The 15205-nt window shown below is 36.3% G+C and overlaps 6 protein-coding genes across 7 annotated transcripts; 5 read left to right on the plus strand and 1 right to left on the minus strand.

Moving 5' to 3' along the window:
* The first annotated feature begins 191 nt into the window (after nt 1–191).
* LOC147939144 (uncharacterized) lies at nt 192–10998 on the plus strand. Its single transcript, XM_087464583.1, has 3 exons — nt 192–1203; nt 10006–10335; nt 10593–10998. The coding sequence occupies exons 1-2, from the start codon at nt 353–355 to the stop codon at nt 10025–10027; spliced, it is 873 nt and encodes a 290-aa protein (XP_087320709.1). The 5' UTR covers nt 192–352; the 3' UTR covers nt 10028–10335; nt 10593–10998.
* On the plus strand, nt 1208–4902 carry LOC147939145 (uncharacterized). Its single transcript, XM_087464070.1, has 3 exons — nt 1208–4197; nt 4280–4634; nt 4716–4902. Exons 1-3 carry the CDS (start codon nt 2058–2060, stop codon nt 4900–4902), a joined length of 2682 nt encoding a protein of 893 aa, XP_087320196.1. The 5' UTR covers nt 1208–2057.
* LOC147939146 (uncharacterized) lies at nt 5843–7797 on the plus strand. The gene is made up of 2 exons (XM_087464071.1): nt 5843–7224; nt 7617–7797. Exons 1-2 carry the CDS (start codon nt 6572–6574, stop codon nt 7795–7797), a joined length of 834 nt encoding a protein of 277 aa, XP_087320197.1. The 5' UTR covers nt 5843–6571.
* LOC147939147 (uncharacterized) lies at nt 7863–9381 on the plus strand. Its single transcript, XM_087464582.1, has 3 exons — nt 7863–8143; nt 8224–8454; nt 8691–9381. The coding sequence occupies exons 1-3, from the start codon at nt 7928–7930 to the stop codon at nt 9201–9203; spliced, it is 960 nt and encodes a 319-aa protein (XP_087320708.1). The 5' UTR covers nt 7863–7927; the 3' UTR covers nt 9204–9381.
* On the plus strand, nt 10036–10802 carry LOC104712790 (uncharacterized). The gene is made up of 2 exons (XM_010429762.3): nt 10036–10335; nt 10593–10802. Exons 1-2 carry the CDS (start codon nt 10036–10038, stop codon nt 10800–10802), a joined length of 510 nt encoding a protein of 169 aa, XP_010428064.2.
* A 241-nt stretch (nt 10999–11239) lies between the features above and the next one.
* On the minus strand, nt 11240–15113 carry LOC104712789 (wax ester synthase/diacylglycerol acyltransferase 2-like). Of its 2 annotated transcripts, none has more exons than XM_010429761.3 (7): nt 14861–15113; nt 14115–14687; nt 13939–14005; nt 13795–13862; nt 13464–13673; nt 12515–12652; nt 11240–11572 (listed from the first exon to the last, which is right to left on the minus strand). In XM_010429761.3, exons 1-7 carry the CDS (start codon nt 15047–15049, stop codon nt 11405–11407), a joined length of 1413 nt encoding a protein of 470 aa, XP_010428063.1. In that variant the 5' UTR covers nt 15050–15113; the 3' UTR covers nt 11240–11404. The 2 variants fall into 2 exon arrangements, with proteins under 2 accessions (XP_010428063.1, XP_087320707.1); XM_087464581.1 differs by having other exon boundaries at nt 14857–15089.
* Nucleotides 15114–15205: the final 92 nt, after the last annotated feature.

Here is a 15205-nt window from a genome sequence, read left to right on the forward strand (position 1 = left end):
TGCATCCAAAACAAAGAGAAATTTCAGAAATTAAAATAATCCTTAGAAAATTGTCTGGGGCCTTAATGTATCAAAACTAGAGGCCCATTTTGTAGTTTCTTCTAAACTAAGCTATACGACCGTGTTGGTTACCGTGCAAAACCATCGTCGAGTATTTAAGAAGATTACTTTTCTCGTAGAGCGGACACGTACAAATGTACGTGGAGACAGGTGTCATTCAGAAGCTAAAAGGAGAAGAAAAACAAAAAGGGTTATTTTACGGTTCCACATCCCTCCCAAAGTGTTTTAGTACGGCTTAGTGGTTAGTTTAAGATTTCGAGAGAGAGGAAGGAACAACCAATAAAAGTAAGGAATGATGAATCTACTAGCTTTGAGTCTTGTCTTGAGTACTTTACTAGCGGCGGAGGTATGGTCTCCGAGCCCAGCCATGACCACCAACCACGGGGCGGCGTCTGAGGGAGACGTCATAGTCAAAGACGGCCACCGAGTTGTGGTGGTTGAGTACGATCGTGATGGTAAAACAAACACCAGAGTCTCGATCTCGCCACCATCGGCAGATGAAGGAGAAGGAGATAACGAAGAAGGGAAGGGAGGTTCTTTGTTTAAAAATGCGAAAGAGAGAGTGAAAGAAACGGCGTCGCATCTTCCACACGTCGGCCAAGGGATCTCACAGCCGTTGGTTGAGACCAAGGAAGAAACAGAGGAGGCGCCTGATCATCACGCGACGGCTGGGGAACTCATATGCGACGCGTTCGGTAAGTGCAGGCAGAAGATCGCGAGTGTGGTGGGTCGGGCTAAAGATAGAACCGCTGATACTGTCGGCGAGACTGTTTCGGATGTCGAAGGCGCCGCGGGTCGTAAGGCTCACGATGTGAAGGAGACGGTTACACATGCGGCACGTGACGTGGAAGACACGGTGGCTGGTAAAGCCCGATATGCTAAGGAGAAGGTAACAGAAAAAGCCCATGATGTGAGAGAGAGTGTGGCTCATAAAGCCCATGATGCTAAAGATAAGGTGAGGGATAAAGCATATGACGTGAAGGAGACGGTGGCCCAAAAAGCCCATGAATCGAAGGAGAGGGCTAAAGATAGAGTGAGGGGGAAGGCACACGAGTTGAAGGAAACGGTGGCTCACAAGTCCCAGAATGCGTGGGAGAGAGTTAAAAATGGGGTGCGTGAGTTCGGGTCAGCTGCTGTGGGGGCGCTCACTACACGAAAACACGGCGTTTGGGACTACTTGTTGTGACTGAATTTATAGTCGCAAACTTTTGTGACTACTGTGTGACACTTTTGCGACGGACTAACGATGACGAATACAATTGACGTAAAAGCGTCGCAAATTTACGACTACTAATTGTAGTCGCTAGCTCGTTGCTATTCTGCGACTACTTTGGGACATTTTATCGTGAAAAAATAGCTCGTCGCAAAATAATCGCAATTTATGACAAACCATAAACTGAAGATTAAGTCAGTAAAGTTAGTCGCAAAACTGTCTTCAAATCACGACGTTTTTGCCACTATTGTTTTGCTTTTGAATTTTATAGTCACAAATCAGTCGGTGACTATGTCGGTAAAAAACGTGCTAAATGTGGTAGTGTGAGTTTGTACTGAACTTTTGTGACCCTTTTATGAGTCTCAATTACGTGGTAAAACAGTGACAAATGCGTCGTTATTTGCGACACACTCTTTCTTTGTTGCAAAAGAATCGCAAAGCAGTCACTTATTGATGTCGGCAAAAAACGTGATAAATGTTTCAGTTTGCGTTTGTACTGAGCTGTTTGGAGCTTTAATTTGTCTCAATTATGTGGTTTTTAGTGACAAAGGAGTCCTTATTTGCGACTGTTTTGCCTAGAGTCGCAAAGTAGTCGCAAAATTTATACTATATATAACACATCATTCTCACCATTCCATTCATATCAATCTCATTCATTTCTAACTAGAGAGACGGAATAAAAAAAAATTAGTGAAAAAAAGATTTTTTTTTTTTTTAGAAGAGAAGAAAAAAAAAAAGAGAGAAAGAAGATTTGTTGTTTTAGAAGAAAAGAAAAAAAAAAGCTATGTGGAATTCATCTCGAGAGTGGATGTATAATCGGATCGATGGAAGAACAAATAATATCTCTAAAGAATTTTTGGCGGGAGTTGAGCAGTTCATGAATTTCGCAAACAACCAGCCTATGGCACAAAACAGTGGAGGTACGTTTTACTGTCCTTGCGTAAAATGTCAGAACGATGTTATTTTGCATGGTACGACAATATCTAATCATTTGCATAGTAAAGGATTTATGCCAAATTATTATGTATGGTCTGAACATGGTGAAGATTATGACGTGTTAGGGGTAGGAACTAGTAGTCATTATCCTAATACAAATTATACTAGTACTTGTAGTCAGCATGGTAGTCAACCTGGTAGTCAGCCAATTGGATTTGAGGGAAATGTATATGCTGAGATGGTGAATGATGCATTTCATGGTACCACGCCTTTTAATGAGTATCATGAGTATGAAAGTGGATATGATCATGGATATGATCATATCCATGAAGAACCCACTGAAGAGGCGAAACGGTTCTACGACATGTTAGATGCTGCAAATACTCCACTTTATGATGGATGTCATGAAGGTCATTCGCAACTATCATTGGCGTCTAGGTTCATGAACATCAAGGTTGATAATAATTTGTCTGAGGCATGCATGGACGATTGGGCTGAATTGTTTACGGAGGTTTTACCAGAGGGTAATCAAGCTACTGGTTCATACTACGAGACAAAGACTTTAGTTCGAAAGATAGGATTGCCATACCATACAATTGATGTATGTATAGAGAATTGTATGATATTTTGGAAAGAAGATGGGAATTTGGAGCATTGCAAGTTCTGTGGGAAGCCAAGGTACAAAAGTAGTGGGGGTAGAACTAGAATACCCTTCAGTCGTATGTGGTATCTACCTATTGCAGATAGATTGAAGAGGATGTACCAATCAGAGAAGACCGCATCATCAATGAGATGGCATGCTGAGCATGATTCAGAAGATGGAGTAATGTGTCATCCATCTGATGCGCCTGAATGGAAGAATTTCCAACATTTACATCCCACATTTGCGCAAGAGCCACGAAACGTTTACCTTGGGTTATGTACAGATGGTTTTAATCCATTTGGGGTCTCCAAAAATCATTCTTTGTGGCCTGTGATCTTAACTCCATACAACCTACCTCCAGATATGTGCATGAACAGCGAGTATTTATTTCTTACGATTCTGAACTCCGGACCAAACCACCCACGAGCCAGCCTTGATGTTTTCCTCCAACCATTAATCGATGAGTTAAAGGAGTTATGGTATAATGGGGTTGAGGCTTATGATATCTCACTAAATCAAAATTTCAACATGAAAGTTGTTCTTATGTGGACAATAAGCGATTTTCCAGCGTACGGTATGTTGTCGGGATGGACGACGCATGGAAGATTAGCATGTCCAATTTGTATGGATGACACTGGTGCTTTTCAATTACCAGCTGGGAGGAAAACATGTTGGTTTGACTGTCATAGGAGATTTCTTCCTACAAGTCATCCGATGCGGAAGAATAAAAAGGACTTTCTGAAGGGAAAAGATTCATTGAATGACGAGCCACCAGCATCTCTGAGTAGTCAAGCTATCTATGAGCGTATAAGGAAAGCCAAAGCACCTAAAACATCTATTTGCGGTGGGAATGGTCACGAAAAGAAAGTTAAAGGCTACGGAAGATGGCATAATTGGCATAAAGAAAGCATATTATGGCAGTTACCGTACTGGGTCGATCTGAATTTAAGGCACAACCTGGATTTGATGCACGTCGAGAAAAATGTCTTTGATAACTTGATGTACACCACTATGAATGTAAAAGATAGATCGAAAGACAACGTGCAATCAAGATTGGATATTGCAAGATTTTGTTCCCGGCAAGATTTACATCTAGATGCTCAAGGGAGAGCCCCATTCCCTATTTGGAGATTGAAAACCAAAGCGAAAGAGGCTTTATTAAAATGGGTAAAAGAAGATGTTAGATTCCCAGACGGATATGTCGCAGATTTAGCTAGTTGTGCTGACATGAAAAATGGAAAGTTTTCGGGAATGAAGAGTCATGACTGCCATGTGTTTATGGAACGATTGCTTCCGTTCATATTTGCAGAGCTTTTACCGCGTAATGTCCACCTGGCGATTTCAGGTATATAAATTAAACATTTAATTTGGTTTAGTTGTTGATATTATATTTATATGTAACAACATAACATGTTATAACTTTGTAGGGATTGGAGCATTTTTCCGCGACCTATGTAGTAGAACATTGGAGCAATCCCGCCTCGAAATTCTGAAGGATAATATTGTCATGATCTTGTGTAATTTGGAGAAAATCTTCCCTCCTTCATTCTTTGATGTAATGGAGCACCTCCCTATTCACCTACCTTATGAAGCACAACTTGGTGGTCCTGTGCAATATAGGTGGATGTATCCTTTCGAAAGGTTTTTTAAACGTTTAAAAGGGAAAGCGAAGAACAAAAGATATCCAGCTGGCTCAATAGTTCAATCCTACTTGAATGATGAGATATCTTATTTCTCAGAACACTATTTCGCTTCACACATTTCTACAGCAAGGAGAAGAAGGTAAAACTTCAAATATGATTATTGAATTTTTCTATCAACTTCTAAAATTGTGAAAAAGTTTTACAAAATAAACTTTAACAGGTTAATTCGGCATGAAGAAGGTGAAGTACCTGTATATCCTATACCAGTACCAGATATATTCACTCAAGTTGGTCGTCCAGGCGGAAAAAGTAGTGAATTTTGGTTAACTGAAAAAGATTATAAATGTGCACACGCATATGTTCTGCGCAATTGTGATTATTTCCAGCAACATGAGAGGTATTTTTGATTTACCAAGTATATTTATAACCATATGTTCTTAGGTAAACTTTACAATATTTACTTTTTGTTGATAAAATACAGATTGTTGGAGGCGCAAATTCGATATGAATATCCAGAACTATCTAATAATTTTCATGTTTATTATTTGTTTATTTGTAATTTTATTGAAATCGCAAACACTAGTGTTATTATAAATTTATTGAAATTTCGATGATATTTTCTCTCTAATTTTATCAATATTTTATAGTCAGAAAAACGTCACAAATTGAGACTATAGTGCGACTCACGTTTTGCGACTGTTTTGTCACTAAAGTCGTCACAAATTGAGACTATACTGTTTTGTCACAAAGTCGTCACAAATTGAGACTATATTGTGACTGAACTCATGTTTTGCGACTGTTTTGTCACTAAAGTGATTGTGCATCTGTTTATTTCAGTCGCAATAGAGTCTTAAAGTACAACGGTTTAGCGAGTATCTCACATTAATTTTAGAATTTTACAAATTTGAGTACAAATAATGTCAACTTATACATTTTTACTTATATGTGACATCTAATTTTAACTAAATTTCTATAATCACATAAATAAAACACCAAATTAGACAATTATGTTTATATCCTCCAACACATGTATTAGGGTTACATGTGTTTTAATTAAGTTAGAGTAGTGATGGTTGTATATATTTACAAAAACATATAAAAATTGTTATGTTTGATATTTTATCAAAACTAAACTCTTAAAAGGAGAGTATACATGATCAAAGGGTCATGTCTAATATGTTTTTGGTTAAAAAATCTTAACACAAAATTAGACTAATATTGTTTTGTCACAAAGTCGTCACAAATTGAGACTATATTGTGACTGAACTCATGTTTTGCGACTGTTTTGTCACTAAAGTGATTGTGCATCTGTTTATTTCAGTCGCAATAGAGTCTTGAAGTACAACGGTTTAGCGAGTATCTCACATTAATTTTAGAATTTTACAAATTTGAGTACAAATAATGTCAACTTATACATTTTTACTTATATGTGACATCTAATTTTAACTAAATTTCTATAATCACATAAATAAAACACCAAATTAGACAATTATGTTTATATCCTCCAACACATGTATTAGGGTTACATGTGTTTTAATTAAGTTAGAGTAGTGATGGTTGTATATATTTACAAAAACATATAAAAATTGTTATGTTTGATATTTTATCAAAACTAAACTCTTAAAAGGAGAGTATACATGATCAAAGGGTCATGTCTAATATGTTTTTGGTTAAAAAATCTTAACACAAAATTAGACTAATATTGTTTTGTCACAAAGTCGTCACAAATTGAGACTATATTGTGGCTGAACTCATGTTTTGCGACTGTTTTGTCACTAAGTGTAATTTTTGTTTAATGTTTACGACAGTCACAAAGTAGTCTTAAATTACTACTACTTTCTTACGGATTTAAATTTCCCCAAATTTTAGTGAAAAATTTTAGCGGTAATTATTCCCCCCAGATTAATTATTCCCCCCATCATCAATTGAACACTCTTAGTTCTCTTAGGAAATAACGAAACCCTCATAATTTCCCGAAACCCTCTTTTTTCTTTTCTCTCTGTCTTCTCGTTTTCTTCTGAAATTCCGACTTCTTCTCTGACTTCTTCTCCGACTTCTTCTCCGACTTCTGTTCCTATGAAATCCGGTGGTGGTCGTGGTTCTAAATCTGGTGGTGGTCGTGGTGCTAGATCTGGCGGTGGTGGTCGTGGATCTGGCGGCGTTGCGAGACGAAGTAGAGATGTCGCTTCGTCGTCTCACTCCTCTAACCCTTCCTCTCACAACGAAAATTCTTCACACTCCCAACAATCTCAACCGTCGCTTCCATCTCGGTATACGCAAGCTTCATTTCCCCAGTATCCTCGAGAAGCTTCTCCTCAGCCACAACAACCAGGCTTTCAACAACAGCTCCACTCCCAGATGCAGCAGCCACCACCACCGCATGCTCATGTTCCGGTGTATCAACAGGTGGCTCCTCAGAATCCGGGATACCAACAGCCGCTTCACAACGGTGGATATCAACCACCGCTTCACCATCCGGCTTATCCACCGCCGCTTCAGGATCTGGGGTTTCTGCCACCGAATCCTCAGAATCCGGTGTATCAACCGCCAGCTCCTCCGAATCTAGGATTCCAACCGCCGCCGCCTCCGAATCAGGACGGTCAAGAGCATCCACCACCGGCTCAGAATCAAGACTTCCAACAGCAAATGGATGAGTTGCTTGCACTTCCTGGTCGACAACATCTCCCGATATTGAGTCCGCATCCCATCCCCGACACTCAAAGCATATGGTAAAATATTTTTTTCTTTTATTTTATCATTTGATTATTTCTTACGATAAATAAGTAAAATATTTATCATTTGATTATCATTTTATCATTTGGTAAAATATTTTTTTCTTTTATTTTATAATTTGATTATCGCATTGCTCCCATTTGAAAAACGCTTTGTGTGTTGTGTAGTTTAGATAAAATAAGTAGATTATTGTTTGGTTCAGTTTCTTATTGTTTTCAAAGTTTTGTAACTTTTCTTAGTTGTTTTCAAAGTTTCTAAATTGTTTTCAAAGTTTGTTGTGTTGTGTTGTATTGTGTTGTGAAGTTTAGTTACATGTCCAATTTGATTATTGTGTTGTGATCCATTCGCTTATATTTTATAACTTAACACTCTCATATTTATGTAACAGGTTTGGACGAGACAAAGGAAAGCTATCTCGTGTTATTTCTGGGATTTTAAGGAGAAAGTTCGATGGTCCATACTTCAGCTGGAAGGTTACGCCATTACACATACGGGAGAGATATTTTAGATCCTTTGCGGTAATGAGTTTCTTTTTAGAAACAGTTTCTTTTTTTACTAAACTAAGTTAATGAGTTTGTCTTTTGTTTACTTACTTGACACTTACTTTTACATTTTTTTACTGTGTAGCGGAAATACAATTGGGATGTTGCGATTACGGAGCTTGTGCGAGAAGGATTTGTGAAGATAGCGAAAAACAGAATGAAAGGAATTGTAAGTCAAGCAAAGACATATGATGAGCCACCGATTTGGATCAATCCTACACTTTGGTTACAAATGTGGGAGCATTGGGACACACCCGAAGCTAAGGAGAAGAGCTCTAATGCATCCCAAGCCCGTAATTCTGATCGTGACGGTCTTGGAATCCACAAACATCTATCCGGCCAGAAATCTTACTTGCGAATTCAACAAGAGTTGGTAAATGCTCTAAACTAACTCTAATTATTTCATTTAAATAGTTTAGTATCCACAATTAACATTCTTTCTATCCATTGTAGGAAGAAAAGTTGGGACGTCTTGTCTCGCTTGGAGAGGTGTTTGTCGCAACACATACAAAGGCAGATGGAAGTTTTGTTGATCAGAAGGCCAAACAAGTTGTGGAGACATATGAGAAGAACATAGAGGAGGTAATGTCTCAAATGGAGTCTGATGTTACAGACCACTCCTCGCCAGATTCTCCTCATGCAACCGTCCTCCCCATTCAAGAAAAAGATGACATTTTCTTAAAGGTAATTTCCAGTACAATTGTATTTGTTGTGCCTATGATAATTGTCTTATTTTGCTAAGCTAAGTATCTGATTTTGATTGATGCTTAAGAATCCTTGATATTGATATACTTTTGATTGATGCTTGAGAATACTTGATGTTGATTATCTGGGTTGATATTATATTTCTATCTGGGTTTGTGTGATATTTCTGTTTGTTATGTTTGTTTTGTCAATGATCATCTCTTCTTTTGTCTTAGTGTACTGTAACGAATGCCAAGGGAACCCCCTTTGGACTTGGAAGTCTCTCGGAGATAATCACCAAAGGGAAAAGAAAGGCTACTTATCCAAGCTCTAGTCCAGATTCGCTGTTAGAGATTCAAGAACAACTCCAGGTTGCTCGTCGTAAGCTCGCTGAGCAAGATGAAGAAAATGCTCGACGTGCCAGAGAAGATGCTAGACGTGATCAGGAGCATCGTGACGCTCAAAACCGCATTGCAACCTTGGAGATGCTCGTATCCTACTTGAAGACTAGTGATCCGGGGTTTGCAGAATTCTTGTCTACTCAACCACCAGCCAATGCGCCATTAACCACAGCAGCAGCAGCAACCAACATCACTCCAGCCACTGCGACCAATGTCAACCAACCTGCAACAACCACTTCAGGAACTAGTTCACCATCGACTGCGACTGCACCAACCACTTCACCTGCGACTGCACCAACCACTTCACCAACCACTTCACCTTTGTCAGTATCATCCTCTCATGCTTAACAAACTAATTCTATCTCTCTTAAGCCTCTATAACTATTTTTTGGATTGTGTAGTAGTGTTTCTAGATCCTTAGCCTACTAAAACTATGACTAATATATGATCTAGAATGATTTGTATGTTTTTTGTTAAGATCATTCAAATCAGGATTTTAATTTAAATTCAGGTTTTTTTTTCAAAATTTATTGTATACTGTCCCAAATTACTAGGTATATTTTCACTGATTTGCGACCATTTATAATTTAAATAAACACAAACAAAGTACCAAATTCGTTGTTTATATGTCACGATTTTGGGACTAAACAAAATTAGTCTTCAGTCCGTCACAAACAATTCTGACTCCTTTGCGACTACCTTGTGACGAAACAGCAACTACTTTAGGACCAAATTTCAGATTTTTAAAGTTTACTGTGGTATTAAGTCAGTCTTCCAAACGTAGCTAATTTGTGACTACCATGTCGTCTGAAAGAAGTCGTCTATTACGACTGCCAAGGCGAGTCACTATACCGTCGTTAATTACGACGATATATTCCGGTCTGTCCGTAGTCGCCAATTACGACTGCGCCAGTGAGTGACTATAGAGTCGTTCATTACGACGGCAGGTTTCGGTCTGTGTGTAGTCGCTAATTAACGACCACAATCCTTGTCTCGAATGCGTCGCAAATAAGGGACTGGTTTGCGACCAAAAAAATTTGCGACCAAATATTTGCGACCAAATATAACAGTCCTTCAATTGTCGCACATACCGACTTAGCGACTGATTTGAGACGATTCCGGTAGTCCCAAACGCCGTGTTTTCGTGTAGTGGCTTAGTCCGACAAAGGTAGCGAGCGTGATGGGGCTGACGGCGATAGCTGCGGCGTTTGGGACTTGCGTGTGGGTGACGTTTGTGTCAAGCTACGTTTTAGCGTCGGTGTTGAGGAGGCAACAGTTTGGTGTAGTGCAGAGTAAGCTGTATCCTGTTTATTTCAAGGCCACCTCGGTGGGAATCCTTGTGGGTTTGTTGGGTCACGTGCTTAGCCGCCGGAGGAAACTGCTCACCGACGCCACGGAGATGTGGCAAGGGGTTAACCTCTTGTCCTCTTTCTTTATGATTGAGGCTAACAAGTCATTTGTTGAGCCACGTGCCACCAAGGTTAGTTTACATCGCCCTGGCTAATCTTTAATTTTGGTTTAGTCTTATACCATGGAACGATATACATAGAAATGACAGATTAGTTTTGAGTTTGGGAAATTAAGGATCATTCTAATAGATGCAAAGAAGATAATCTAATTGTTTTGGTTAATGAATCTTCTATTTTGGTCACATTGAATTATAATTTCTATGACAAGGTTTTGGTTTGGGATCTTCTAGTTAAATAATGTTAAGAGTTATGTATTGTTTGTGGATAGGCAATGTTTGAGCGGATGAAGGCGGAAAAAGAGGAAGGAAGAGGAGGAGAGAGGACGAGTAGTGAGCAGGAGCTAAGGCGGAAACTGGAGAAGCTGAGCGAGAGGCTGAGCAAGCTCAACACATACTCGTCTTGGTTAAATATTTTGACGCTCATGTCTCTAACATGGCATTTTGTTTATCTCGGCCAGAGGCTTGGCACCGCTTGCTGATCCGTACTTTTGCTGTCTAAAACCCTAACTTTTTGTTGTTGTTGTTGTTGTCTTTGGTAGCATGGTTTTTGTGTTTTGTTGTTGAAATTTTATGTAATATATTTTGTAATTAGGCCGTCCCTTCACTTTTGGGTTAGAGACTTGAAGCTTGCTTTTATGCCACCTATGCATTAATATTTTATATTTCGTTCGAGAAGTATTTTTTTTTTCGTAATATAGAATGTATGTTTTTAAAATTTCTATGCAGTTTTTTTATATTATACAGTCTTGATTATGATTGATTAATTTTTTTAAAATAATTATTTTTTAATATGTATGTTTTATCTAAAATATTTCATATTTTTAAACAAATGGGGTGTTAAATAGCGGGTCTATGATCAATTATAGGTTCTGGCATCCTCACGTTGCAGACCTGAGATGAGGGGCATGAGGAGATATGAAGTAACCCAACATGTTCGTGTAGACATTTATGAATGAATAATTATTGTAGAAGTGCACCGACATACAACAGGATGATAAACTTAGGATTAGACGTGAATAGACAAATTTATTGAATATAGTGACAATGTACCTAGATGATACGCACGTCTGACCATTTTGTTTTAAACCTCTGAAGCATGAAAGATCTTTTGTGGAGCAGCAGACTTCATCATTGAAAGAGCTTCGATGATGAGATCACAGAGGTGATGAGGGTCTGGAATCACGTCCACATCAACCGCGATGTTGATTATAAGTTTTTCCACATAGCTTTGAATAGAGATAACGAGTCCCTTGTTCCCACAAAGGAAAAACAAACAATCAGGTGTATTCAACTTGACATTTTGAGTAATTTGTGTAAATTTTACAAATTCTATGTTATTCAAGATATAGATTTTTAGAAGTACATTAAAATTCACTGTTATTGAATTGATGATTTAAAAATCTACTATTATTTAAAACAGTTTATAGATTTGAATTTTAATAAGTTATAGAGATTCTGGAGGATTTGAGAGAATTTGTTTAGTTAAAAATACAGAAATCCAAATCTCATGGTTTTAGGTGGAATTTGAATTTTTTTTACCATAAATCATATCAACTTTCTTAAAATATATCAAAATTCAGAAATTCCTAAATCCCATACAATATTCCAAAATCATAGTTTCAATACACCGTCCTAAGTTTGATCAACTAAGGTTCCCAACTGATGCACGGTGGATAAACTTATTATTTGTTTTCAAGGAAAATTATATTTCAATTATGTTATTTGTAAGTACACTATATAATTAATAATTTGAAATAATATATTAGATAAAAAGAGATTTGGTTTTATTGAAAATGTGACAAGACATTCAAACAACACTATTAGTAAAAACAAAAAGAATATACTCCCTCTATTTTATATTAAATGTCATTTTAGGATTTTCACACATATTAAAAAATTATTAAATTTTTTTATTTTATCCTTTATTAATATATTATATATATTTTTTTCTGTTGGTCAATACATTAAATTAGTAGGGGTAAAACTGGAAAATTTACCAAACATCTACATTAAAAATACAAAGTGACATTAATTTTGAAACAAAATTTTTAGTCTAAAATAACACTTAATATAAAACAGAGAGAGTATTTAATAAAAAAAAATATATTTAATAACTTAGTACGATTTTTTTTGACACGCTCTTACAGATAATGAATTCAAGAATGTATTTGTGTATAAGAGAGTCATGTACCTGTGGAATACCAAAGGTACTTGCAGCAATGTAAGATATCTGATGGCCGAAAAAGCTAATTTCTTCGGTTGGACCAACCACATTAGAGAATATCATCGTTGTGCTTCCAAAAATCTTAGTTACAAGAGTCTTGAGTGCCTGTTTTCCGTCCCCACACATCCATACATGTCAGTCAGATGTACGAAATACATGTATTATATTCATAATGACATACAATAAAACCTTTATAAATTAATAAGATCGGGACCATAAAATTTTATTAAAGTATAGAGGTTTTAATTAGTATTTTATTAATTTATGAAGAGATTTGTTTCATTTTTATAATACTGAATTTTCTATTAAAAAAAATACTAGTACTATAATTCACATTTTTATAGAATTTTCTTAATTTATAAGTGGCTTTTATAATAGTATAAATAGTTTATTAGATTATCCAGGTAAAAATGATAAATTTTCAGAAGTTTAAAAGAAATTATTGCGACTATCTTTCATAGTGATGATGAAGTCGAAGAATATATTGTGGTACATTTAGAACTAGTTACACGTAAGGAAGTAATTATCACATCTTAGAACTTTTCATAATTTTTTTGATGTGATTTGAGAAGATAACACCAAAAGTATTTGATGCAATGAGAAATATTAGAGATGAACATTACAATATAAATTCAAAAATAAGTAAACAACAATAAACTCATATTTCATTATATTTTATTATATATATCTATATAGTTTATATCATTATTAATTTATGATATTGATGGAACCATATTTTTACAGATGATTTCCAAAAAAATTATTATTTTATTATTTTATCGAAATGTGTTATTTTTTACACTGGTCCAACTCGGGACCGAAAGAATTTATTAATTTATAGCGAGTATTAATTTAAATGGTATTAATTTATAGATGTTCAACTGTACATTAAGATAAGTTTAATTTAACATCTTACCTTAAATCCAAAAACTTCCATTGTCAATTTGAGTAACCCATGGGAAAATAGAGGCTCGAGGGAATGTTTTTTACGATTCATCATAGTTTTGGATTGTCGAACATATTCAAATACATCATCGTATGACTTCATCTCCAAGGGAATCAGAACATAACCTATTGAGTTCCCCCATCTACACTTTGAACCTTTCGCCATCATATTTGCCAAATCCTGATTTAGAAAAACTCCAAAATCTTTTAAAATCCTAGTTTCATTACCCCCTCGTAGATTCTTACTATTTAAACAAGACAATAAAAGAAGTAGAAATCGTTTGGAGTATGTTGTTTAGTACCTCAATATTTCTGTTTGGCCTTAGATTGAAAAAAACAACACCATGAAGACGTAGTTTGTCTTCAAGATCTGTTACCAAATTCGAGACAAAATGTAAGAATATTGTTAAAAATATGATACTATTAAACAAGAGTAAATGATTTACCATATCTTTTATTCAAATATCGAGAAAGACCAGCTTGTACCATCCCAAAAAGAACATCATTTACTGTCTAATAGAAAAGAGGAAAAAAAAGATGTAAAAGAAATTTTAATAAGGGGAAAAACATAAGAACCTCATCTTTCAATAGTAAAAAAGAAAAACTGATTAAGCAAATGTACCATATTCATAGCGTTCTTCACCATTTTGACATCATCCAAACTAATGATTTGATGAATAAATTTATTATTGCGAAGTGTAGCTCCTGGTTTACCCATTATATGAGCTGAAGTGTCCCTCGCACAACAAATAAAAACCACAGACTTGATAACTTCAACACAAGTGTGAAACATAACTCTTACTATGAACCATAACCAAGCTACCACAACAAAGCAAACGTTCTTGTCTTTGCTTTTCTTCGGAGCCACAAAAGTAGGCAATGCCTCAGGATCACATGTTTTCCGAGTACAAGCGAGTAATAGAGACATAAGAGACATCCCATCGCCCAAAGAGTGATGGAACCTAGCCACAGCCACAGATTCGGCATGTGATGTTTTAAGTTTCAGTAAATGAAACTCCCATAAAGGTTTGGACATATCCATTGGAGAAAGAGCCATCCTTGATGTATAATCCTCTAGAAATTCATCAGGATTCTCAATGTTGGAATCTATATCCGGAACAATTACGTGTTCTTCTACTTTTACTTTTGTTGGAATCCATTTAGCTTTTCCTTTGTGCTCACCATGACCAGTCACCTACATGTATCATATGATGTTAGTAATACTACATCTGAATGAGAGGAACCCTAACGTAATATATTGTATATGGATTGATATACTCTTCTTAAATTTATTTTGAGTTGGAAGTCATGAAACTTAACTTATAAACAATAAAAACGTGTGTATGTGTGTGTACGTTAATTACCTACCAGTATGCTAAAGAAGCGTGGATGGTTGATCAATGTGTTTTTTAAGCCTTCAATAATGGTTGATGGATTGCCTTCGGTTTTGGATCCAATGGTTACAACGTTGAAGACATCGAGACCCGGCAAGCTAAACAACCGCGCAAATGGACTTACTGGCTCCTCTCCTTCCGTCACTTGCCTTTCTATTGCCATATCTCTTATTTTAGTTTCCGGTTTTATGATATTATATACTGCAAATTACATATGCAAATGGTTTATTTATATACACACAGCTGTTAATATATGAGTAATTGACATGCGTAAAAAAAAATATGAGTAATTGACATTATTGTAGTTAATTAAATGAGG

The sequence above is a fragment of the Camelina sativa genome, chromosome 9 (genome assembly GCF_030686135.1).
Source record: "Camelina sativa cultivar CO46 ecotype springtype chromosome 9, ASM3068613v1".
Classification (NCBI taxonomy): domain Eukaryota; kingdom Viridiplantae; phylum Streptophyta; class Magnoliopsida; order Brassicales; family Brassicaceae; genus Camelina; species Camelina sativa.